Source organism: Peromyscus californicus, unplaced genomic scaffold (genome assembly GCF_007827085.1).
Source record: "Peromyscus californicus insignis strain IS unplaced genomic scaffold, ASM782708v3 Scaffold_4__1_contigs__length_199733344, whole genome shotgun sequence".
Lineage (NCBI taxonomy): Eukaryota > Metazoa > Chordata > Mammalia > Rodentia > Cricetidae > Peromyscus > Peromyscus californicus.
Genome location: NW_026294562.1, coordinates 25,852,812 through 25,879,650, shown reverse-complemented (window position 1 = coordinate 25,879,650; position 26,839 = coordinate 25,852,812). Strand labels below are relative to the sequence as shown.

General features: G+C 39.4%; 1 protein-coding gene across 4 annotated transcripts in view; it reads left to right on the top strand.

The window, feature by feature from the left end:
- The window catches only part of Hectd2 (HECT domain E3 ubiquitin protein ligase 2), an 83,164-nt gene that overhangs the window by 30,848 nt on the left and 25,477 nt on the right, over positions 1-26,839 (top strand). For all 4 annotated transcript variants that reach the window (XR_008222917.1, XM_052761148.1, XM_052761149.1 and 1 more), the window contains exons 3-7: positions 8,983-9,121; positions 9,972-10,074; positions 14,457-14,546; positions 16,364-16,428; positions 25,389-25,434. Coding sequence is in view for 3 of the 4 variants with exons in the window: in XM_052761148.1 (XP_052617108.1) it covers positions 8,983-9,121; positions 9,972-10,074; positions 14,457-14,546; positions 16,364-16,428; positions 25,389-25,434 (443 nt within the window). In the remaining variant the exon portion in view is untranslated. The remainder of the gene's footprint in view (positions 1-8,982; positions 9,122-9,971; positions 10,075-14,456; positions 14,547-16,363; positions 16,429-25,388; positions 25,435-26,839) is intronic.

Below are 26,839 nucleotides of genomic sequence, written 5' to 3'. Positions count from 1 at the left end.
CAGCAGGGCTCGGTGAGCCCACTCCAGTTGCAGTGCCCTTCTCAGAGATCACTATTGTCTCCTTGTCTATAGTTACTTCCACATGAACCCTGGGAAAGGACAGCTTCTCAAACATCTGATGGAGGGTAGTTTGATCAATGCCTTTGATGTCTAGCAGACACATGGCCTTCTCAGTTGCCCAGAGTACTTCGCACAAAAGTGTAAGGTGACCTGAGTATCAGCTCATTCAGATGATGGAGCCAGATGAGGAATGCAGGGACTTCACCAGCACACTGGCAGGCCAACCAAGTCTGTGCAAAGTTTTCCTGTTCAATCTCTCAGTTGCAGAAGAACACAAAGGCAGTCAAGGTCTTGGTAATAACAAGTGTCAAAAATGTCTAATTCCCAGCATACTCTGTCCACCGTGCAGAATAAAGCTCTCATCTGGGCTACTGTGATTTCTGGCCCTGTTTGTAAGACAGCTATCTCTGTAGTTCTGCCTTTGACTACATAGAACTTACAGAACCATGTCTGTCTCTCAGGGTTTGAAACTGTAGAGTAATGTTTTGAATCCTTTTAAATCTCTTATGATATGTGCTTGGTAGACCCTTTTTTATCAGCTCCTGATTTTAAATTCTAGAAGAAACTTTTAGTTATTTCCTTCCTCTGCTGTTTCTGTCCTTCGTCTCTAGGTCTCCTGTAGTTCAAAAGCCAGAGCTTCTGACCTCCTGTTTTGACTTTTCTTTTCCCTTCTTTTCTTTTCTCTTCCCTCACCTTTCTCTTCCCTTCCCTGACTTTCGTTGTTCTGTATTTTGGGAGATTTCCATTCTTTCTTTTCTTTCCTCTTCTTGTCTCCCTTTCTCTCCCTCCCACCATTACTGAGGACGGAGTGCAGAGTTTTGAGAATACTCGGCAAACACTGTGCAGCAGTGATCTAGACTCACCCACATTATGATTCTTCTCCTTCAGCCTCGTGTACAGCTGGGATTATAGGCATGCTGCTCCATGCTCAGGAGCATAAAGGTCCTTTCTATGAGAACTGAATTTCTTTAGTTGTATCTTTAGTTATTAAGAATTCTTTGTCACACTCTGAATATTATTTACAGAATTTTCTTATGTCATGATTTTTTAATCCATCAGAAGAAAAATCCTGAGAGGTTTCTAATATAGGTTTCTACCCTGCCTCCTTTCATGAATTTTGATTAATTTAAGTTTTATTTGTCTTTGTTTTTATCTCTTATCTTCCACATTGGAGGCATTCAATCAGAAGCTTATATTTAGTTTTCTGTTTATCATTTTCAGAAGGGAACCAAATAATTGAAATCTGAGGCATGGGTAAGGTTTATTGGCCTTAAGCTTTATCATAAGGTGATATGGGTGGGCTTCTGTCGCTTGAGTTTTCCTGCCTGGCCCACAGTCAGGACAAATCTCTCTCACCTGCCAGTCCCACAGCCATTCAGACCCAACCAAATAAACACAGAGACTTATATTGGTTACAAACTGTATGGCCGTGGCAGGCTTCTTGCTAACTGTTCTTACAGCTTAAATTAATCCATTTCTATTAATCTATACCTTGCCACGTGGCTTGTGGCTTACCGGCATCTTCACATGCTGTTTGTCATCGTGGCAGCTGGCAGTGTCTCTCTGACTCAGCCTTCCACTTCCCAGCTTTATTCTCCTCCTTGTCCCGCCTACACTTCCTGCCTAGCCAATGGCCAATCAGTGTTTTGTTTATTGACTAATCAGCAACACATTTGCCATACAGAACAACTCACAGCAGGCTTCTATTTAGGGAATTAAATCCGGTTAATTAACATCATTATTTCTTTTGAGGCATGTCAGATTCCCCAAGAAATCTGTAATCTCCTGGGGTCAGGGGAGAGGGAAGCCATTGTGGAGTGAAGCTCAATTGAGTGTGTGATTTGTTGGGAGGACAGGAGTGCAGGTGTTGTGTTGGTTGATGGATCATTTTCAGAAGTCAGTAATTAATTATTTACTACCCTTATTCTTGCTGTTCTTACTATCTGTGTGACATTTCCCCAGTCCAGAGTGCCGCTGTTGTATTCTCTCTAAAGAATACAAATCTCCAGACTTCTGTTGGAGTAGGCATGGAGGAGGGATGGTGGTCCAGTGACAGAGACCAACTAGGGACCTGAGTTTGTCTTCAGTTTTCACTTCAGTTCTTCCTATTTTAGCCTCACTATTTCAATGGCCATGTCCAAATGCTGTCTCCTTCAGGAATTCAGTAGTGTAAGTCAAGTTCCGTTTTATCTTACTTCATTGAGCCTTGGTGTTCGGCTGTCTTGATCTTCTGAGTCAGTAGTGTTCACACGTTCTTTTTACCTTTGAGGCTATCTAGCCTTTTGTGTATTCTTTTTGAATCTGCGGATTTATGTTGTGAAGGTAACAGAAAACCTTTTGTTGTAGTTTTAATGGAATTTTGAGAGGAATTAAAAGTCTACTCAATTGGCCATTTATCTTGAAAAGCCTCCACTTGTTCCTTTTTTTAAAAAAACATTTATTGTGTATGTGTATATACCCATGTATGTTTATATGTATATGCATATATGCATATGTGCACCATATACATGCAAGTTCCCACAGAGACCAGAAGAGGGCATCAGATCCTCTTGAACCATCTCAGGAAGTTATGATTGCCAGATGTGAGTGTTGGGAACTAAACCCAGGTCTTCTGCAAGAGCATTAAATTCTCTTTAATGCTGAGTCATTCCTTCAGCACCCTTTATTTGTTTAAAAGATGAGACATGAAATTCTGAGAGATGACTTGATTCACACAAAGTCATATTTTCCATTATCTATTTACATTATAACAACCACCTCAAAACTTAGTAATTAAAACAATAGCAATAGTTATTTAATATCATAAATGTGTAATTTGGAAGGGGATCTTTTTTTCTTTGAGCATCATCTGAGTTGGCTTGAAAATGAGGGACCTAAAGTCACCTGATAGCTTACTCAATGTTACTCTGGCTGGATTCTTGGACTGTAGATTGGACTGGAATGAGGCACCTACATGTGGCCTTTGTATGTGGCTTCCTAGCTTCTGTACAGCATAATGACTGAATTACAAGACTGAATATCCCTGAAGAGAAAGCCAAACAAAACTTGCAAGGCCTTTTATAATCAAGTCATGATTTGTACCACATTTTATTAACAGGGATTCTGTAAGATTGACCCATATTCAAAGAGATGGCAATAAGACTCAGTCTGTTTTATTTTAATTTTTAAATTTTATTTATTTATTTTACATCCCAACCACAGTTTCCCCTCTCTCCTCTCCTCCAAGTCCCTCCCCCTCCATTTCTATTCAGAAAAAGGTTAGGCCTCCCAAGGATATCAACAAAACATGGCATATCAAGCATCTTTCCTTGTGTTAAGGCTGAGTAAGGCAACACAATATGAGGAGTAGGGTCCCAAAAGCCAACAAAAGAGTCAAATACAGCCCCTGCTCCCACTGTTAGGAGTCCACAAGAGGATCAAGCTACACAATCATAGCATATATGCAGAAGGCCTAGGTCAGTCCCATGCAGGCTCCCTGATTGTTAGTTCAGTCTCTGTGAGCTCCTTTGAGCCCAGGTTAGTTGATTCTGTGGATTTTGTTGTGATTCCCTTGACCTCTCTAGCTCCTCCAATCCTTCTTCCCTCTGTTCAGCAGGATCTCTGAGCTCAGCCTAAAATTTGGCTCTGATGACAATTGAGCTAGGCACCAATCTGTGAGGATAGCAAAATATCATTAGGCATCATTACGCTGACACTTTTTTTCCCAGTCATGTTTGGTTTTGTCCTAGGTCTCTGGTGTATCCAGCCTCTGGGTCTTGGTGCTCCAGGCAGTGTCAACTGGGCTAACTCTCCTGGCATGGGTCTCAGGCTAGAACAGTCATTGGCTGGCCACACTCTCTGCACCATCCTTACCCCAGCACATCCTGTAGGCAGGAAAGACTGTAAGTCGAAGGTTATGTGGCTTGCTTGGTGTCCCACTCCCTCCACGGGGTAGACTCCACCTTTTGATTGAAGGAATATCGAAGAATCTATGGGCATATTTTAAACTACCACATCTGTGGATATAATATATAGACACGGGAAAAGACAATAGGGCTTTTGATTCCTCCAAAACTGTCCTTAAAGCATGCTGTAGAGCAGAACCCTATCCCTGAAATGAGGTTTTTTTAAGTGGTGGGTACATTTTACTTTCCTTTGCTACTTCATCTTCTCTATTACAGATCACGATATTAATCACATTGATAAGAGATTTTTTTAAATATTTGTTTTGTAGGTCTTGTCCATTTTGTTTTTGAATAGTTGTTCTTGAACACAGTCCAAGAATAGAGTCATGTGAGGATTGTGAGTGCTTGTGAGAAAACTCCAAGAAAACAAGACATGAGTCTTGTAACCTCAGTTTCTTCAAAACACAGAATTGATCTTGAAATTTGTCTTGTGTAGCACATAGGAGTGAGTTTACCTCAGCTGTTGTTATTCATATGACTCATATGTTATTCACATTCATATTCCATGTTCTATGGAAAAACATGTTTTTACCACATGCAGCTTGTCCTTGTGATTGTAAACTTTACTCAGGTGACTCTTCTTAACCTTCAGACTATAAACTGTCTGATGCTCTGAATAAAGTCGGCTATTGCATGAGACTTTAGTCTGCCTCATTTTTAGCCTCTACTGTCCCAGGTTCATGCCTCCAGCTAGAGCAATAAACAAATAGTTACAATATAAAGAATCCTGAAGGGCTGATATCTTAGGCAAAGAAAGGGTGAACTACTCCCAGTCAAGCAGTCCATTCAGTTACACACCCAAGTTGGCCTTTCAGGTTTTCCACAACCTTGGGAATGACTGGCCATTTTATTTCAGAGCTGGCGTCCCAAGAGCTTCAGTGACTATCTAAGGTTAACAGAGTGCTCAGGAAGCAACAGATCCAGCCCCTTATTTTCAAGGCTTGTGCTTTTCAGTTACTTTTGAAACTTGGGGTATAACATTTTGCTGTTGTGTATTAAAAGCAGCAACTCTTTGTATGCCCTTACTTCCTCGTCAGCAGCACACAGACCCAGGTCCCTTCTCTTGAACACACAATCTACATAGACACTCTGGTTTATCTCCGAGCTACTTTTGTCATATGTGATGGCTATGCAGGAACAGTCTTTATATGGCCAACCAAAATGTCAGTTTTCATTTTGATTGCTGCAGTTGTAGAAAGCTATATGTACCATTTTCAACGAGTCAACCAGTAGCCATGGTGAGATGGTAAAATTTTGCCGATTATCTCACACTCTTCTACATAACTGTATTATAGTCCACACACATTTGAATATACTACCAGCCCTCACCACAGTCATGTTCTCCTTACATTGGCTTCAAGTGTTTTACTTAATGTTTCTAAGCAACCAACTAAAATTGGCAGCAGTTTATTAAAAGGAAGGAAAATGATTACTGCTTATCAATTTAGCACGGAGTGTTCCCGAGTATTGGCTGAATGAAACCTAAATGACAGGTTTTCACAAATGTAATTTTGCTTTTTTACTGTATTACAATATCCTCCGATATTGCAGTTGCATATGTCAGGATGAAGATTTTCCTGTTCTATTTATGATATTGATATGAGGTTTAATTAATCGCCATAGTTATTGGTTTTTTTTCTTTTGAATTAGATTTTAATAAACCATCTGTGAGAAAAGGCAGAAAGCCTATCTCTAGAAACAATGCCTTGATATTTGGGGACATAGGAGCAGCTGTGAGCTGTTATTTTTCTTCCCTTAATAGCTAAATGTCACATCCTGTAATTTGGCTTTCATTCACTGATATGAGCAAAGGATTCAGCTCCTTTCAGACTTAGATTTCATTAACACGTGTGTTAACATTCTGCAGTTTTTTTTTCAGTCAAGTTACCTTTAGAACTAAAATTAGAACGCCTGATTGGCCTCTGATTGCCTCACTGGCCTTAGCATTACCAGTTCTCTTATATAAGATCCCCCACCTCCCATTCTCCAATGCTACCAAAATCAAATTCTCTTACTAACTTGATTTCACTGCTCTTCTACCTCAGCATGGTATTAATAAAAGTGAGTGGGTATAAAAATGTATATGCATATAGGCTTAGTTTGTGAATAAGTTAATTTACAGTTGAATGAGTCTGTTTGTGTTTAATAGTGGGTGTTTATAGCCAGGTTGGGAAAAGTGTGTGGGAAGGGCTAGGGAAGGGTAAGCCTAGTGAAGAGTGAGAAAAAACTAGAAGTATCCCAAAAAAATCATTTTAACAAGACTAGGCTTTATTTCGTTTCTGCTAAAATGCCTTTTCCTGTTAATAAAAATTTCTAAACTTAAGTCATTTATGGAAATATTTAATTTTACTTGCTAATAAAGCAAGCCTTTATCAAATATTTTTTACATTAGAAATCACTAGATCTTTAATGTTTATATACTTAGTAAGAGATATAAAACAATCATGGAAACAAATGTAATTGTCTGTTGTGTGGTCAGCATCACTCTCTTCTCACTCACATCACTGAGTAGTACATCACAGCGTAGCTCCTAGACAGGCAGCATCAGCATCACCTGAGCCTGTTAGGAATCAAAGGCTTAAGTCTATCCCAACCTGCTTCATTACACACTCCAAGGGGGGCTCAGCCATCAGTGTTCCAAGCTTGCTTAGTAAAGCTTGAAAGCCATACTCTCTGGAGTATGAAAAACTGAAAACTCTACTATCTTCTAATATGAAAGTTTATTTTAAAATAGACTGTCTTAGTTAGCTTTTTATAACTAGGACCAAATAACCTGAGAAAATCCATTTAAAGGGAGGAAAGATTTCTTTGGAGTCACTGTTTCAGTCCATTGTCACTTAGCCCATTATGCATGGGACAGAGATGAAGAAGAGCAGTTGCTCATCTCGAGGCAGCTGGAAAGTGAGAGAGAGAATGAGTATGAGGATAAGATAAACCTCTTTGAAGGCACATACTTCTAATAAGTAACTGCAGTGGTTTGAGTGAAAATGACCTCCATAGGCTCATAGATCTGAATGCTTGGTCACCAGGGAATGGCACTATTTAGTAGGATTAGGAGGTGTGGCCTTGTTGGAGCAAGTGTGTCAATGGAAGTGGACTTTGAGGTTTCAAAAGCCCAAAAGCCGAGCCCAGTGGCTCTCTCTTTCTGATGCCTGTGGATCCAAATGTAGAACTCTTAGCACTTGTCCAGCACCATGTCTACCTGCATGCCACCATGTTCCCCGCCATTATAACGGACTAAACCTCTGAAACTGTTTGCAAGCCCTAAGTAAATGCTTTCCTTTGTAAGAGTTGCCCTGGTCAGGTGTCTCTTAACAGCAAAGAACACTGACTAAAAGAGTTATTAACCTTCTTGCCCTAATTAGGCCCCACCTCCTAACAGTCCATTCAACTCCTATCTCATCAGTAGACTAATCCATTGATGACATCAGCACCCTGATGGTCATTTACTACTTACTGAACATTGTTCTTAGTGTTAAATATACTTCAGGGAAGAAAAACACATTAGAAGAGATTTAGATTCCAATTTTGTTAATCAAAAAGATATAAAATACTAAAAGGAAAAGTAGATAAAATCAGCTATTGCAGTTAAGAGAGAATTTTCTGTTTTCTAAAATAAAAATTAAAAGCCAAGTGCCAGATTTTGTGATTATAGCGGCAAAAACAGTACAGCTTTTCATTCTCTCTAAATCACTACATAAAACATAGGTTAACTATGTATCAGTGTTTAAAATCATGAACATAAGTTACAATAAAATTAACATAAAATGACCACTTAAACCCCTAAAGATAAGCAGAACATATAACCAAAGTAAGTTCTCCCTGGTGTTAGCTGCTGGGCAGAAGGTATCAGGAGAACGAAGCAAAGCTGTCTGGTGGACCTTGGAATAAGAGTTTCAGAATAATAGTTTCAAAACAGTAAGAATCCACTGCTAAGCTCCGGAGGCAGGTTCTAGAACAAAGGCTGACACACTGGAAGGATTTTGACAAGAGCAGGTGATGTCGGTCTCATGATTAGGTCTGTGGGAAGCAATGAGCTCCCTGAAAATTGTCTGTGATAACTGATGGCCCTTCCCAGCCCAGGGCATGCAAACTGAGCTTATAACAGAATTGAGCAGCATAGAGACCGAAGAAAAATACTGTGTGAGTGAAAGTAGAAGGGGGATGTGGATAATAGAGATCTCAGAAAACAGACTTCCATTTGTTTAGATTCTACATAGAAACAGCAGATGATAGAGGTGTATGAGGTTCTGAGAGTTCAAAAATAACATTTTCAAGTGAAACTTAGCAACAAAAAGGATCATGGTCAAATTTTGTAATTTTCAATTACAAATCTTTATTATAACAAGGAACTAAGGAACGGCCTTGAAGACAGTGAAAACACATGAGAAATGCATGTCCATAATAAGTAAGATCTTACGTATATGTAACTACTTGACGAAAATGATAGAACACTTGAAAGAACAAATATAGGTCAGAACAAAACTGAGATATAAGGGACAGGGAAATAAGCTCTTACTTATTATGTACACTGATAAGAAAATGCTAAGACTTACAAATGATAGAGGACATGTATAAGTGATTTGCATGTTTCTAAAAAATTAGCAGGCATTAATAATATTAAGTTTCACTGAAACGCTCCTTGAAAGACACCTTTAAAAAGGAAGGAGAGAGAAAACTATATATTTCATTGATAAAATGGCTTTGGGGAGAAATGGAGATAGGTAGTAACTCTGTATTTATGTAAGGTATAGCCAGATAGCTGTTAAAAGCTCTGAATTTATGGAAGGCACAGCCTAATAGCTGTTAGATGTGAAGTGCCATGGAGTGCCATTCACTGGGATGGGGTTTTTGTTACATGATCCCAAAGTGAATGCCTTATAAAATGCTCTATTTTCTGTTTGTGTTGGGTTACCCTAATATTTGCTAATTTGGACGAGTTTTGATTCATTACATTACATTCTCTTCCACTTCACAGTGAGAGACCTACCACCAATTTGTCTTGATGTTAGACAAAAACAACGTATGTCTCTGGATGCATTACCATCTGAAGTGAAGGTCCCGGCCCTTCCAGAACCTACCCTTCCTAGCCAGCCCAGAAGTGTGAAAGACTTTGAGTAAGTTCCAACTCACTCTTTTGTGTAGACTGATAGTGATCTGCATGGCAATGCTTTACGTGGCTTAACGTCTTTACCTGAAAAATTAGCTGAACTTATAGATTGTTATAAGATGTCAAAGTGAAGACACAGAAGACATCTTGACAACTTATCTCAAATTGAAGTTATAAATAAATGTGTGAATAATGGATAGTGGATATGTTGTAGCAAAAGAAACCAAACACCAAGAGAATCTTGAGTTAGGATTGGCCTAAAAGGGTGTGTCAATAAAATAGTGAATTCTACCACACACACACACACACACACACACACACACACACGAATTCATCTACTATGTAGCATACTATAAAAGCTGTCAGAAAGTCAAAATGCATAATTTGAAACACTAAAGTGGGAATGGGAAAGTAGAGACTCAAGCTGTAAATCACAGAAGCTCCAGGAGCCGGACAGTGAAGGAAAGGAAGAAGTGAGAAAGGAACATGTCCAAGGTGGCTGTTTTAGCTGGGCAGGATAGTGCATGTCAGTGATTCTAGCACTCAGAAGCCTGAGGCAGGAACACCCCAAATTTGAGTCCAACATGGACTACAGAACAACACTCTCTTGGGGAAAAAAAAACTTTTGAAAAAATAGGTAAATGAAAAGAGGTAAAGCTAAATTAATATTTTAATACAATTAACTATAGACTTATATGCTATTTTTATATCAACTATAACAAATTTGTGTTGTTTTCATTACTTAAAATTGTATAATGACACTCATTTTTTAAAAAACAAATGCTGTTTTTTCTGAATGATGTTTCTCTCCACTTATGGTTAATATATGGTTTTGTTTGTTTTGCTTTGTTTTTTAGGGAAGATTTAGAAAAAGCTGAGTCAACAGGAAATTGGAAAACAGTACATGCATTTTATATAACAGCGTTTGATTCCTTTCCAGAATTAAATGCTGCATTTAAGGTACTAAATAATATATAAAAGATACTTTCCATTCGCTTACAATCTTAAATAAAAAAAGAGTTCTTCATTTTATAGTTAGTATTGACTTAAACAGTATGTGTTTTTTAATTATATGTATTGTCTTAGTTAGGTTTTTATTGCTGTGAGGAGACTCTTATAAAGAAAACATTTAATTGAAGGGGCTTTGTTGCTTAAACGGCGCGCTGGTCGTGGCTGGCCTCTGCCCGCGGTGGCCATGCCGGCGGAGGAGAGTGCTGGTCGAAAGAATCACAAGCCATAGTTACCTTTTTAGAGCTTTATTGGGAGAGAGGGGGGAGAGGAGAGGGAGAGGGAGAGAGAGAGAGAGGACAGACGGAAGGAAGGAGCAGAAAGGTGAAAGACCCCCGAAGGTAGTCTTCCCTCTGGAGAGACCCTCGCCCAGAGATCACACCGAGACCACAAGTCAGATGCAAACAGCAAGAGGCTTTATTCAGGGACACGGGTACCCGGGGCGACACAGTCACTCCAGAGGCTCAAGAGACTGGCGCGCCGACGGGCTGGAGTGGAGGGTTTTTATAGGGTCGGGGAGCAGAAGGGCGGGTACAGAAGCAAGAAGCATGGTTTACAGGGTTCTGATTGGACGATTCATATGAGGCCATGGTTTACAGGGTTCTGATTGGACGATTCATATGAGGCCAGGTTTACAGGGTTCTGATTGGACGATTCATATGAGGCCAGGTTTACAGGGTTCTGATTTTACAATTCATATGAGGCCAGGTTTAAACTCAGGACAGTTCGTGGTTTTTCCCCGAGCTCGACATGCCTGCTGACTTGGCTCTTATCTAGGGTACAAATTGTTTTTCTGAACTTTTAGTTCCCTGTTCTGGGGCCAGGTGGCCGACCGCAGATACCCTGTTTGTTCCTGTGCCCATGTCCTCTAACTGAACTTTCCCCGTACGTACTTTTCAGGCCTTGCTCAAAATGGCGTTAGGCTAAGCAAGTATGCTGGGGCCTTTCAAAGGAAAGAGGGATGCACAGAGGGCCCACCCGCTTTTTAGGCTGGGACACCGTCGCAGGCTGATGATGTAATTAAGGACCGAATCCTTACATCCCAGACTTTCGCTTATTAAAAAAAGCAGGTAGTTGGGACTAGAAGCATCGTTCCTCTCAAAAACTGCTTCCAACTGACTTTTGGACATCGGTTGGCTCTGGGGGGAATGGAGAAGGGGAGTTTTCTGAGGTAGACAGGCGTTGTGGAATGCTGTCTGTCATCCATTTGCCCTGGAGACATGTATCCCTCTTGGCTGTGGCTGGGAACTTTTTGTTTGACAAGATTCTGGTGACACAGAAAAAAAACTTAGAGAGATAAAAGAATCATTATTATTTTATGTTGATATTTATCTGAGGTAGATCCGGCCTGTCCCTATGGATTTTGAAACATGTTAAGCTTTATCAGAGACAGATTATTTTAAAGCACCTGTTTTTTTTTTACTAGTTTGGCATCCAGGATACAGGTGATCAATTGTTAAAAGAGATGGGAATGGGGGGGGGGGGGGGGTTGGGGGGAAGGTGAGGGGGACGGGAGGGGGGGAACAAGGAATCCGTGGCTGATATGTAGAACTGAATTGTATTGCAAAATAAATTTTAAAAAAAAAAAAAGCATCTCACAGTAATAGATGTTTACATTAAAGTCTTTTTTGTAGTGCCCAGACACTTTTCGGTCTGGGGGTGTAAATACCTTAAGCTGTTACAGTTTCTTTCTTGTTGATCTCTGGACTCTGGTTCTGTGGAGGTCCTGTATCATTGGCTGAACAGTGAGTTAGAACAGGGAACTGGGAAGAGAAAAGCTTGTGGTGCATGAGAATTTATTTTTTTTGGAATTAGGGACAAGGCAAAGATCAGGGCCCTGTCTGTATGCACGTGAGAAACACAGGCAGTGGATCTGGAGTGAAGCAATGAGCTCTTATTTTAGGTGGAAAACTTTTTTCATTAAGTAACTCTGAAAGTGCAATTAAATCTGGTGAGGTGGGTAAGGCTGTCCTCTGTACCCGACAATAAAGGAGAGGTGACATCCCAAAACTCCCAGGACTGAGTCAGTGGCTCTGGTGTCCAGAAGGAAAGAAACGGATCGCTTCCCTGCTGCATTCTGGGTCCCCTGCCATGTCTGTAGCCAAGCCTAGGTCTGCTGGAGGTCTTAGCTTGATGTACTCATGCATCTTGGCGCCTGGGGGCAGTCAGCTGACTCATTGTCTTTCTAGGCAACACTTTTAACAAGGCTGTTGATGGCCTGGCAGGGCATTCACTAGCCTGTGGCCTTTTCCTCACTTAAAACAGGGACCCAACAGCTTTTGGGAGTCAACGAGTGCCAGCACTTGGCAATTTTGTTTTCGGACTTTTATCTCTTCCCTGGCATACCTTAAATGTCACAGATGACTCTCTTGCCTGTGGGGTCAGGAGCCTTGCTCTCCAGATGCTTAAGTTTTAGTCGGGGAGGTCTGGGGAACAAGAGACGGATTTTACTTCGTGTCCTGAATTTTTTTGATAATTGATGGCTTAAGGACAGCTTTTGGAAGATCTGCCAGTAGGCAGACTATAAACCGATCCTTTTGGAAGACTTGTCTGAGGCTATAAGTTGATTTTTGGCTTAAGAGCCATCCTGACTACTGTAAACTTATTTGTATGGATCTTAGCCGCTTCCAGACCCGTCTGTGCTTCTCAAGGCAGTTTGAGAATGAATGGGTGGAGTTAAGGTGAGTTAGGGCAAGTCATAGAAACCGCCCAAGCCTGCCCATTTGAGCCCGCCCACTGCCGGCGGAAGTCAGACAGAAAAGGTTGCACGTGGCAGACGCAGAAGTGGAGAAGGAGAAGGGTTCAGAGCTTTAGCAGAAAGCTTGGAGATAAAGTAACTTCTTATTTGTTTGTTTGCTGGCAGAAGTTCCCGAGACACTGTTATGCGACCAGGTTTACGCTGTTATGTGGCCAGGTTTACCAGTGCCTGCCCCTATCCGCCAATGTAGGTGGCAAATGTATCCACTCCTTTGTCTCATGGCTGTAGCCGAGAGAAAAATAAAAAATTAAAATAACAAACCGGGATCAAACTATAATCTCGGGCATCCCCAAGAGTGGAGAGAGATCTATGAATCAGTTTAAGTTACGAGTCCTCTTCGTCAAGGGATCGTGAGGGCTGCGACTGTACTGTAGTTGGTCCACCATTGAACCCTAGACACCATTTACTTCCTCATCAGGATCGAAAATGTGCCTGCCCTTGCCAGTACACCCCCAGGGTGTCCATCACAAAGAATATAGTTCAGACTACAGCCGTGAGAACAGCAGACCCACTGTGGTGACGGCAGCAGTGCTGTGTGGGGGTCCAGCGGAGGCAGCGAGGGATGTGCTCCTAGTCTCGCGGTCTCACTGGATGGGGGAGGAGGCGGCAGGCAGGTGGCAGCGGTCACAGCAGGTCCTTGGTGCTTGGTGGTGTATCCAAGTCACGGCACCAATGTTGGTTAAACGTGCACTGCTCATTGCAGGCAGCAGCCATGCCAGCAGAGGAGAGTGCTGGTCGGAAGAATCACAAGCCATAGTTACCTTTTTAGAGCTTTATTGGGAGAGGGGAGAGAGAGAGAGAGGGAGAGGGAGAGAGAGAGAGAAAGAGAGAGAGAGAGAGAGAGAGAGAGAGAGAGGGAGGGAGGGAGGGAGGGGGGAGGGAGGGAGAGGGAGAGAGGACAGACAGAAGGAAGGAGCAGAAAGGAAAGAGAGGGACGCACAGAGGGCCCACCTGCTTTTTAGGCTGGGATGCCATTGCAGGCTGATGATGTAATTAAGGACCGAATCCTTACAGGCTTGCTTACAGTTCAGAGGTTCAGTTTATCATGGCGGGGAGCATGGCAGCATGCGGGTGGGCATGGTGTTGGAGAAATAGCTGAGTGTCCTACATCTTGCAGGCAACGGAAGTCACTGACTGTCACACTGAGTGAAGCTTGAAAAAAAAAGCCCGCCCCCACCATGACACACTTCCAACAGATGTGTGGCCCAGATTAAAGTGTGCCTTCCAGCCTCAAGGTCTGGATTAAAGGCGTGTGTCATCCAGCCTCCTCCAACAAGACCACACCTCCTAATAGTGCCACTCCCTATAAGCTTATGGAGGCCAAACACATTCAAACTACTATATGTATCAAAATACTATTTGTGATTTAGTAAATATTGTATTTATTTCACCATTATTAATGTTTGATTTCTTTCTGTTTTAAAAACATTATTAAAACCTTTCTTATGCACTCATTTACTCTTTGGGGGTCATTAGACAATAAGATTAGTTGAGATAAAAAAAAAAGTATGGTTCAGATGTTATTAAGAATAATCCATGATTTGCCAAACATTTAATTCTTTAATTGAATTTGCAGAAAGATGCCACTTCCTCATTTAATACAATTGAGGACTCTGGGGTTAACACTAATTTGGTGAATGCTGTATTCGATGCCTTACTTAACACTGTAAGTATTGTTAGTGGACATATTCCTGTAGTATAATTCTATGTTCTTTATTGCACAACTCTTTTTTATTTTTTTAAAAAAGATTTATTTTTATTTTTAATTCATGTGTATGTTTGTGTGAATGTATGCTATGTGTGAAAGGGTACTCACAAAGACCAAAGAGCACATCTAATCCCCTAGAGCTGGAATTAGAGAAGGTTATGAGCTTCCTGTGTGGGTGCTGGGAATTGAACTCAGTTCCTTTGGAAAAGGAGCAGGTGTTCTTGACTACTGAGCCATCTCTTCAACTCCTCTATTTCAAGTGCAGCCACTTTATAACATAAATTCAGTAGAAATTCAGATATAATTTTATGATAAATAGATTGGAATTTCCAGAAAATTGGATCATTCTTTTCCTAATTAACTGAGAATGGAACAAAATACTTCTGTATCTAGTCTGTATTTAGAAAGACTTTTTAAACTCATGCAAAAGTGATTTGTATGATTCACAAAGTTTAGTTGTGAATCAGTCACAGGAAGTACTATTAACACTGTCTCAGAGTCAGTAGGTCTTGAGTATAAATTAAGAATTTTCTTTAGTTTGTTAATGTAACTAATCATATACTTTTATTTTCAAAGGTCAAACCAGCCTTGAAAAGTTGGAATAAATCCTACATGGCCATAATGTATAATCCTTTTAATGTTTTTGGCTCAATTTGTAATATTTTGTTGAGTGTTTACATCTATGCTTAAGAGAGATATTGGTCTATACCAGTGGTTCTCAACCTTCCTATTCTGTGACCCTACAGTTCCTCATGTTGTGGTGACCCCCAACCATAAAATTATTTTCATCATTACTTCATAACTGTAATTTTGCTGCTGTTATGAATCATGTAATATTTTTGGAGATAGAGGTTTGCCAAAAGGATCATGGCCCACAGGTTGATTACAACTGATCTATACTTTTCTTACGATTTTTTTGTTTGGGGCATTAGGTAAAATTTTTTTCTTTTATTTGGCTATTCAATTCCAAAGGTCATCCCTGAAAACATATATACACATAACATTATACAGACTGAGCAGGTTATACTTGTGTGTGTGTGTGTGTGTGTGTGTGTTTCGTGTACATATACACATGTAACAACTAGTGAAGAAAGAAACCATGAATTTGAAAGAGAGTGAAGAGGGCTGTAGAGGAGAATTTGGAGAAAGGAAGAGAAGGGGGAATAATGTAATTACGTTATAATCTCAAAAGAAAATGCAATTTTAATAGAACATAACTTGGTTGCACTTGCTAAATTACCAAGCATAACTTGTTAGGATTAAATGCATCACAAATAGCCAGGTATAATTGTGCATACTTGTAATCCCAGCACTTAAGAAGCTGAGGGAGATCAGATGTTCAGGGCCAGCCTGGATTACATATTGAAACCTTTGGCACAAAAAAGGTATATTTGATTCTATGTGTATATATATATCCAAAATATATGCCTGCCATTTTAAATTAGTAAACACGATACTGTTCATGATTTTGTCCTCTCAAGGAAAGGAAAATTAAATTGTTTTTCAGTTACATAAAACTATTGCTGGTCATTAAAGTATCACCATATATATTTCTGAAGATTGTACTCTATGTATCCCAGAGAGCAAACTCATAATAATCTCCATCATTAGTGCTCCCTGGAGTTCTCAGGTGTGAAATAGATACTCCTCTTAGTACCATTCTACAGTCATTAAGTCTGATTGTAATTATTCAGATAGATCTGTAAATAAAATGAATGTAAAATCACAAAATATCTTAGCCATAATTATATCTTCTTATTTTCTTTTGCCTCCAGCCTCAAGATATTCAGAAATCAGTATTGAAGGGAATCATTAACAGCCTGTTACGAGAATGGAAAGGGTAATTGTAACTTGTATTTAATCTGTATAGATGATGTAGATATGTATCTCATGTATCCTTAATATAGGTATGTTTTACTCTTAGGAAGTATCTTAGATGAGTTTTAATATTGACATGGATCAGAAAGGATCATAGAATACTTGAAACAAAGCTGTTTAGTTTACCAAGATTTGTAATTTCTTGGGATCTGTAAATAAGCATAATAAAATCACTGAATCTTTCAAAACTGTATGTAAATATTTCTGTGTGCAGGCATATGTGCTGTGCAAATATAGGATGAGTACTAATTAGTAACCTTGGTCTTCTGGGTTGCCAATACAATTTTCTCAGAAAATAAATTACTAGTCTTCAAGAAAACTTGTCTTACTTAGCAGAAAACTCAGGTGAGCACCTCAGGCTGAATGGCCTTGGCTCCTTCCTGAGCATGCCAACAGAAACAAGAACAGAAGACAAGCTCAGATACTCTGTTTCCTGTGCCTGCTAATTCATGTAAACATAAACGACACTGCTAGTTTGATGGAGTCCATCGGGAATGGTAAGGACGTGAGACAAAAGCAGTAGATAAAACCCAAGTCCTGAGCCTACAGCAGTCGCTCGTCAGAAGCCTTGATAGCTAAGTGCTGCCTTTAACCTGGGATCCAGTTCAGGATCTTGGGTTACATAGGATTTTATGTCCAGAAGGCTCCTGCTGTGCATCTGTGACAGTGCACTGTAGACCTAGAACGTGAGAAATATTGGTTAGATTTGAGACTAAAAATCTCTTACAAAACTGATCATGTTAAAATCAAGATTAACACTGAAAAAAAAAAAATACTATTTTTCAGGATGCCCAAACTAAAATTCTTTTAGTTAGCAGGTAGATGTGAATTGGTTTATAGACATTTATTTTCCCCTTTTTATTAAACATAGATCCTTTTCTCATACAATATAATCTGAATACAGTTACCCCCGCCAAGTCCTCCCAGTTTCTCCCCACCTCCTCTCCCATCCAGATCCACACCCTTTCTGTCTCTCATTAGAAAAGAACAGGCTTCTAGGAGATAACAAAACATGACAGAGTTGTACAACCACCACCATTTCTGGCCGGGCGGTGGTGGCGCACGCCTTTAATCCCAGCACTCGGGAGGCAGAGCCAGGTGGATCCCTGTGAGTTCGAGGCCAGCCTGGGCTACCAAGTGAGTCCCAGGAAAGGCGCAAAGCTACACAGAGAAACCCTGTCTCGAAAAACCAAAAAAAAAAAAAAAAAAAAAAAAAAAATGACAAACTAAAATTATTATATTATTATAGATAATTATAGATAAAACAAAACCTGTCATATGAGGTTGGACCAGCCAAACCCATAGAAAAACAAAGAGCAGAAAGAGAAGGCACAAGAATCAGAGACCTACTCCTTTACACATCAGGACTTATCATGACAGTACTAAAATATATACTGAAAGCTATACTATGTATGCAGAGGACTTGGTGCAGAAACGTGTGGGCCCTGTGATTGCTGCTTCAGTCTCTGAATTCTTGTGACCTTTGCTCAGTTATTTTAGAGGGCCTTGTTCCTCTGGTGTCTTCCATCCCCTCTGTCTCCTCCACTCCTTCTGCCTCCTCTTCCATGGGGTTCTCTGAACTCTGAGGGGAGGGGTTTGATGGAAACGTCTTGTTTAGAACTGTGTTCCAAGGTCTCTCCCACTGTGTGTAAGTGTCTGGCTGTGGGTCTCTGTATTTATTCCCATCTGCTGCAGAAGGAAGCTTCTCTGATGATGGCTGAATAAGGCACCAACCTATGAGTATAGCAGAATATCATTAAGAGTCATATATTGTTCTATTTTTTTTTTAAGACCAATTGTATTTGGTTTTACTCTAGGTCTCTGGACTATCTAGTCTCTGGTTGTTGGTCACCCATCCAGTGTCAGGTATGGGTTCCATCTCATGGAGTGGGCCTCAAGTCAAATCCGACATCAGGTGGTCACTCCCACGAGCTTTGTGCCACCATCGCCCTAGCGTATTTGGCAGGCAGGACAGAGTGTAGATCAAAGGCTCTGTGGTTGAGTTGGTGTTTATGTTTCTCTTTTGGTGGCCTGCAGAGTACCATCTAGTGTCACAGACACTGGAACATGGAAATAACAGTTCTATGTAGGCACCAGCTCTGTCTCTCAGGGTTCATTGGGTTGTGTGGGTGTTATCTTCTTCAGCAATAGGGTCTTGCTGTCAGTTTGTGGAGAACAACCTATTGTCCTGGAAACAGTTTGAGTTGTTTGGGAATTTTTATGGAACCCTTTCAGCCGACAATTAAATGAGATGCACTCCCATCCTGGCACTGGAGCTTTGTTTAGTGACAGGAAGTGGCCAGTAGCAGTTCCAGCTCCCCCATTATTTAGAGACTTCATTAGGATCACCTTCCTATTACAGGAAGTTCCCACTGCATACTGCCACTCAAGTGCCCTTCAATTCTAGCTGTCTCTCCCTTCTTCCCTCTCTCAACCTTATCACCCCTCCCCCTTCCCAGCTGATCCTCCTGTTCTCGTCCCCTCCCCCCACTCCAGCCCCCCTAAATCTATCCTGTTTTCCCCTCCCAGGGAGATTGACTGTCCCCCTGGTCCTTTCCTCTATACCTAACCTCTCTGAGTCTATGGATTGTAGTTTGGTTATCATTTATTTAATGGATAATATCCAGATACAAGCTAATACAAGCCATACTTACCTTTCTGGGTCTGGGTTACCTCACTCAGGATGATTTTTTTTCCCCAGTTCTATCCATTTGCCTGCAGATTTCATGATGTCTTTTTTTAAATAGCTGAGTAATATTCTGTTGTGTAACTGTACCACATTTTCTTTATCCATTCTTCTGTTCAGCATATAAGTTGTTTCCAGTTTCTGGCCGTTATCAATAGAGCAGCAATGAACATGGCTGAGCAAGTGTCCCTGTGGTGGGATGCAGCATCCTTTGGGTATAAGCCCAAGAGTGGTGTAGTTGGGTCTTGAGGTAGATCAATTCCCATCAGTCACACTGATTTCCATAGTGGCTGTATAAGTTTGCACTCCCACCAGCAATGGAGGAGTGTTCTCCTTACTCCACATCCTCACCAGCATGAACTCTCACTTGTGTTATTGATCTTAGCCATTCTGACAGGTGTAAGATGAAATCTCAAAGGAGTTTTCATTTGCTTTTCCCTAGTGACTGAGGATATTGAGCATTTCTTTAAGTATTTCTCAGCCACTTGAGTTTCCTCTATCAATAATTCTGTTTAGGTCTGTACTCCATTTTTAATTGGGTCATTTGTTTTTATATATCAGTTTTCTTTAGTTCTTTATATATTTTGGATATTAGCCCTCTATTGAAAGTGGAGTTAGTAAAATTTTTTTCCTATTCTGTAGACTACCACTTTGTCTCAATGACGATGTCCTTTGCCATATAGAAGCTTTTCCGTTTCATGAGATCCTATTTATTAGTCATTGATCTTAATGCCTGTGCGATCAGGGTTCTGTTCAGGAAGTCTTCTCTTGTACCAGGGAGTTCAAGGCCATTCCCCACTTTCTATTCTTTTTTTTCTTTTTTTAAAAATATTTATTTATTTTTGGTTGTGAGCCTAGCCTTTAACGACTGAGCTATCCCTCCAGCCCAGTTGGTGGTGGCATACGCCTTTAATCCCAGCACTCGGGAGGCAGAGCCAGGCAGATCTCTGTGAGTTCGAGGCCAGCCTGGACTACCAAGTGAGTTCCAGGAAAGGCGCAAAGCTACACAGAGAAACCCTGTCTCGAAAAACCAAAAAAAAAAAAAAAATTATTTATTTTAAAAAGGTTTTTCTTTTTTCATTTTACATACCAATCTCAGTTCCCCCTCCCTCCCCTTCTCCTTCCTCCTCCACCTCTCCTAATCCCACCCCCCCATCTACTCCTCAGAGAGGGTAAGACCTCCCTTGGGGAGTTGACAAAGTCTGGCATACTACCCACTTTCTTTTTTTTTTTTTTTTTTTAATTCTGTTAGGTTCAGTGTACCTGATTTTATGTTGAGGTCTTTGATCCATTTGGAGTTGTGTTTTGTGTAGGGTACTAAGCATGGATCTATTTCCATTCTTCTACATGCAGCCATAAAATTTGACCAGCACCATTTGGTGAAGATGCTCTTTTTTCCAGTGTGTCTTTCTGGCTTCTTTATCAAATATTAGATGTCCATAGGTGTGTAGGTTTATGTCTAGGTCTTCAAATTTGGTTCCATTGATTAACATGTCTCTTTTTAATGCCAATTCCATGAGATTTTTTTATTACTATAGCTTTGTAGTATAATTTGATATCAGGAATGGTGAGACCTCCTGCAGTTCTTTTATTGTTTGGGATTGTTAAAACTATCCTTGTTTTTTTTGTTTTGTTTTGTTTTGTTTTTTTGTGTTTCCATATGAAGTAGAGAATTGTCCTTTCATGAAGAATTGTACTGGAATTTTGATGGGATTGCTTTGAATTTGTATATTGCTTTTGGTAGAATGGCCATTTTTTTACTTACCAGTCCATGAGCATGAGACATCTTTCCATCTTCTGATATCTTCTTCAGTTTCTTTCTTCAAAGACTTGAAGATTTTTATCATACAAGTCTTTCTCTTGCTTGGTTAGAGTTCCCCCCAAGATATTTTATATTATTTGAGGCTATTGTGAAAAGTGTTGTTTCCCTGATTTCTTTCTCAAACTGTTTGTCATTTGTATATAGGAAGGCTACTGACTTTTGTGCATTAATTTTGTCTCCAGCTACTTTGCTGAAAGTGTTTGTTAGCTGTAGGAGTTCCCCGGTGGAACTTTTAGGATCACTTATGATATCACCTGCAAATAAAGATATTTTGAGTTCTTCCTTTCCAGTTTGTATCCCGGTGATCTCCTTCAGTTATCTTACTGCTCTAGTTAAGATATCAAGTACTGTAGGTACAGAGAGAGTGGACAAACTTGTCTTGTTGCTGATTTTAGTGGATTTGAGTTTCTCTCCATTTAAGTCAGTGTTGGCTATGGGCTTGATGTAAACTGCCTTTATTGTATCTAGGTATGTTCCTTGTATCCCTAATCCCTCCAGAACTTTTATCATGAGAGGTGTATTGGGTTTTGTTAGAGGCTTTCTTAACAGCTAATGAGATGATCACATGGTTTTTGTCTTTCAGTTTGTTTATGTGGTGGATTACATTGACAGATTTTTCATATGTTGAACCAACCATTCCTGCATCTCTGGGATGAAGCCTACTTGATCATGGTGAATGGTCTTTTTGATGTGTTCCTGGATTTGCTTTGCTAGTATTTTATTGAGTATTTTTGCATCTATATTCATAAGGGAAATTGGTCTGTAATTTTCTTTCTTTGTTGGGTCTTTGTGTGTTTTGGGTATCAGGGTGACTTTGACCTTATAGAATGAACTGAGAAATGTTCCTTCTGTTTCTGTTTTGTGAAATAATTTGAGGGTATTGGCGTTAACTCTTCTTTGAATGTCTGGTAGAATTCTGCACTAAAAACCATCTGGCCCTGAGCTTTTTTTGGTTGGAAGACTTAATGACTGCTTCTATTTCACTAGGGTTTATAGGTCTGTTTAAATTGCTTATCTGATATTTATTTAACCTTGGTAAGTGGTTCCTACTGAGAAAATTATCCGTTTCTTTTAAATTTTCCAATTTGATGGAGTATAAGTTTTTAAAGTATGTCCTTATGATTCTCTAGATTTCCTTGGTATCTGTTGTTATGTCTCCCTTTTCATTTCTGATCTTGTTAATTTGAGTCTTTTCTCTGCACATTTTGGTTAATTTGAATAAGGGCCTGTCAATCTTACTGATTTTCTCAAAGAACCAACTCTTTGTTTCATTGATTCTTTATATTGTTCTCTTTGCTTCTATTTTGTTGATTTCTGCCCTGAGTTTGATTGTTTCTTGCCATTTACTTTTTTTGGGTGTGATTTCTTATTTTTGATCTAGAGCTTTCAGGTGTGCTGGTAAGTTGCTAGTTTGAGATCTCTCCAGTTTTTGTTTTCTATGTAGGCACTTAGTGCTGTGAACTTGCCTATTAGAACTACTTTCATTGTTTCCCTTTTGTTTGATATGATATATATTCATTTTCATTCAATTCTAAAAAGTCTTTCATTTCCTTCTTTATTTCTGTCTTAATCTATTTTTCATAGAGTTGTTCAGGTTCCATGAGTTTGTAAGCTTGCTGTTCCTTCTGTTGTTGTTGATATCCAGCTTTATTCTGTGGTGGTCTGATAGGATGCAAAGGATTATTTCAATTTTTTTTATATTTGTTGAGTATGTAGTCAGTTTTGGTAAAGGTTCTGTGAAGTGCTGAGAAAAAGGTGTATTCTTTTGTGTTTGGGCAAAAAGTTCTATAAATTATGTTATGTCCATTTGGTTTATAACATTTGTTAGCTCTAGCATTTCTCTGTTTAGTTTTTGTCTAGATGGTCTGTCTATTGGTGAGAGTAGGGTATTGGAGTCTCCTACTATCAGTGTGTGAGTCAATATGTGATTTAAGCTATGGTGTTTCTTTTACAAAATGTGTGCCCTTGTGTTTGGGGCATAGATGTTAAGAATTAAAATATTATCTTATTGGCTTTTTCCTTTAATGACTATGTAGTGTCTTTCTCTATCTCTTCTAATTATTTTTGGTCTGAAGTCTATTTTGTTAGATATTAGAATGGCTACACCAGCTTGTTTCTTAGGCCCATTTGCTTGGAATATCTTTTTTCAACTCTATCTGAAGTAATGTCTACCTTTGATGTTGAGGTATGTTTCTCAGATGCAGCAAAAGGGTGGGTCCTATTTTTGCATCCATTCTGTTAGTCTGTGTCTTTTTACTGAGAGATTGTGGACCATTGATATTGACAGAGATCTATGACCAGGATTGTTGATTTCTGTTATTTTGTTGTTGTTATTGGTGGTTGTGTGTGTGTGTGTGTGTGTGTGTGTGTGTGTGTGTGTGTGTGTGTGTGTGTGTACGTGCATCCCTTCTTTTGATTTTGGTTGTCTGGGATTATCTAATCCCCTATGTTTTCATGGTTGTAGTTATCTGCCTTAGGTTGGAGTTTTCCTTCTAGCACCCTCTGTAGAACTGGATTTGTAGGTAAATGTTGCTTAAATTTGACTTTGTCATGAAATATCTTATTTTTTTCCATCTATGGTGGCTGAAAGTTTTACTGGGTATAGTAGTCTGGGCTGGCATCTGTGGTTCTCTTAGAGTCTGCAGCACATCTGTCCAGGCCCATCTGGTCTTTAGAGACTCCATTGAAAAATCGGGTATAATTCTAGTAGGTTTGCCTCTATATGTTACTTGGTCTTTTTTCCCTTGCTTTTAATATTCTTTCTTTGTTCTGTGCATTTAATGTTTTGATTATTATGTGCTGAGGGGACTTTCTTTTTTGGTCTATTTGGTGTTCTGTATGCTTCTTGTTCCTTTATAGGCATCTCCTTCTTCAGGTTAGGAATTGTTTCTTCTATGATTTTGTTAAAAAATACTTTCTGGGCCTTTGAGCTGGAATTCTTCTCCTTCCTTTATTCCTGTTATTCTTATGTTTGGTCTTTTCATAATGTCACAGACTTCCTGGAAAGGAGTTTTTGTTTTGTTTTGTTTTGTTTAGATTTAACATTTTCTTTGACTGATGTTTTCATTTTTTTCTGTTGTATCTTAAATACCCAAGATTCTTTCTTCCATCTCTTGCATTCTGTTGGTGAAGCTTGCCTCTGTAGTTCCTATTTGAATTCCTAAATTTTTTCTCTTCCAGAATTCCCTCAGTTTGGGTTTTCTTTATTGATTCTATTTCTGTTTTCAGATATTTAAGAATTTTATTCATTTCCTTCCGCTGTTTGTGTTTTCATGGATTTCTTTAAATAATTGATTCATTTCCTTACAGTTTGTTTGTGTTTCATGGATTTATTAATTTCCTCTTTAAATAACCCTATCATCTTTGTATAGACAGTTTTGAGATCTTTTTCTTATGCGTCAGCTGTGTTGGCAAATTCAGGGCCTGATATGGTAGGATAGCTGAGCTCTAATTGAGACATATTGCCCTGGTTATTATTGATGGTGTTTTTATGTTGGCATCTAGGCATCTGGGATTGGAATGATTAAAGGTCTAGGTCGGTGATTCTCAACCTTCCTAATGCTGTGACCCTTTAATACAGTTCCTCACGTTGTGGTGACCCTCAACCATAGAATTATTTTCATTACTACTTTATAACTGTAATTTTGCTACTGTTATGAATCATAATTAAATATCTGATATGCAGAGTATCTGTTATGTAACCCCTGAAAGGGTCATTTGAGACCCTCTACCTAGAGAGTGTAATGACTGTACTGCCTAGTAGGAAAGTTTCTGTGGACCTGTTTCTCTGGCCTGCTCAGCTGGTGTGTTCCCAAGGAATGCCTGCTGGTGTTGGAGGCTGGGATACTGTGATGAGTTGGGGAAAGGGGAGTTGAAGGAGATTGTGATTCATTGGGGGTGGGGTTAGAAAGGATAGGGTGGTTCTCTGCTGCAAAGCTCAAAATGGGACTGGGGGATTGGATCTGGAGGAGCAGGAGAGATGTGGACCCACCATCAGCCTGCTTGTTGCAGTTTACAGACATCTCTGTCATTTCCAGAGTGGATTATAAGCAGAAGCATGTTTTCTTTCTTTAATGCGTAGATAGATATTAAGTAAAAATAATCCATGTTAAACAAAATACATTTTTAAATTGCTGATTATTTATTAGAATTTTAACCATTTCTGTAGTTAGTCTTTTACCTTAAAATGCTGTAGCTTTCCTGAGGAACTTGGGCTTTAAGTGGTACTCAGAACCAGCCAACTGTTTTCCCGCTATACTAGAGACGTGCTACTATCTCAATAAAAATAATGCATGTAAATTGAAGTTCATTTTGGCTTCTCAGTTCTTACAAACACATGTAATGGTCATGTCTTTGTTAGATACTATGAAATTAAACACTTATCTGTAATCAATCATGCATGTTCCTTTTTCAGCCCACGAACAAAAGATGATCTTAGAGCGTATTTTATACTGTTACAGGTAAGTGAGAATTATTGAATTTATATGTCAGTCTGCATGTGCAAATTAAATGATAGCAGATAACTGTTACTTGACAATCATATTAATGCTCTTTAGAGTAATAGTTACTTGTAACCCAAAGACTAACATTGTAACAAACACTCAGAAGCTAAGTTATGTGAGGGATTAAATTATAAGTGACTTCTTGCCTACCTTCCACAGTGTTTGGGAACAAACAGAATGGATGTACGTCCCTCTCCACTCAAACGCTTTCCTTTGAACTAACTGGGACAGGCTACAGAATTTTCCCTTTTGCTCAGTTTCTTAACTTGTCCATAGTTTTCAGTAATGTTCATTAGAATTCTGATAGAAACATAAAAGTTGTTACTATTTGTTATAGCAAAATGATACTTGCTTCCTCATGAGAGAGATGCAGATTCAAAAATATAAAGAGCAAATTTTCATTTTTAATTATTTTTGAAAAACTGTATTATCTTATTTAACACATTTGTATCATTCTTTATAATTTACCAAGTTGTTCATGTATGTTAATTCATTCAAATGTAAAAATATTAAGCTATAGCATTTAATTTCAGTATTGTGATATTACCAGTATCATGTTCAATAAAAGAAACATGGGAAACAAAAGAAAAAACAAAAAAATATAAAGGGGAGAATGACCAAGAAAGATAAAGGAAGCAAATGAGAAAAGCATCAACACTAGAAGAAGAGCAGAAACATGCAGAGAGAGAAAGGCTACAAAATGACACCATGAAGCTGACTGTCTTAGAGGACATGGTAGTCAGCTGTGAGCTCTGCTCACTCATCCCCTTTCCCAGAGCTGTGGCTGGAATAAGTGCTCAGCGCCCTGATTTCACTCCTGCTTGTCAGTTAGTTTTGAAAAACAGTGTTCTCTTTTTGACCATTATCACAATTGGATTAGTTTTTAGAAATTTACTTTTACTTTGTGTGTGTGTGTGTGTGTGTGTGTGTGTGTGTGTGTGTGTTGTGTGTGTGTGTGTGTGTGTGTGTGTGTGTGTGTGTGTGTGTGCGTGCTACATGGGTGGAGTGCCCATGAAGGCTAGTCGCATGCCCTGGAACTAGCATTGCACTCAGTTCTGGGTTCTAAAACCAAACTCAAGTCCTCTGGAAGGGCAGCAGGTGCTCTAAACCACCAGGCCACCTCTCCATCCAGCACCTGAGTTTTAATAATAGTGACTTTGAGACATTTCTGAGATGTACATTGTCATAGAGCATCAGCCTTTTGAAAGATAAGTATGAGTTTTGCTTAGTTGTGAGTATTCTTTCTGTCCTTTAACATTAAGACTTATTCTTTGTGACATATACAACTGATTCGTTTCTGAGTGCAAAGTTTTACAACTAGCATTTACCTGTTTTTCCTTTTTTTTTTCAATCCAGAAAACCC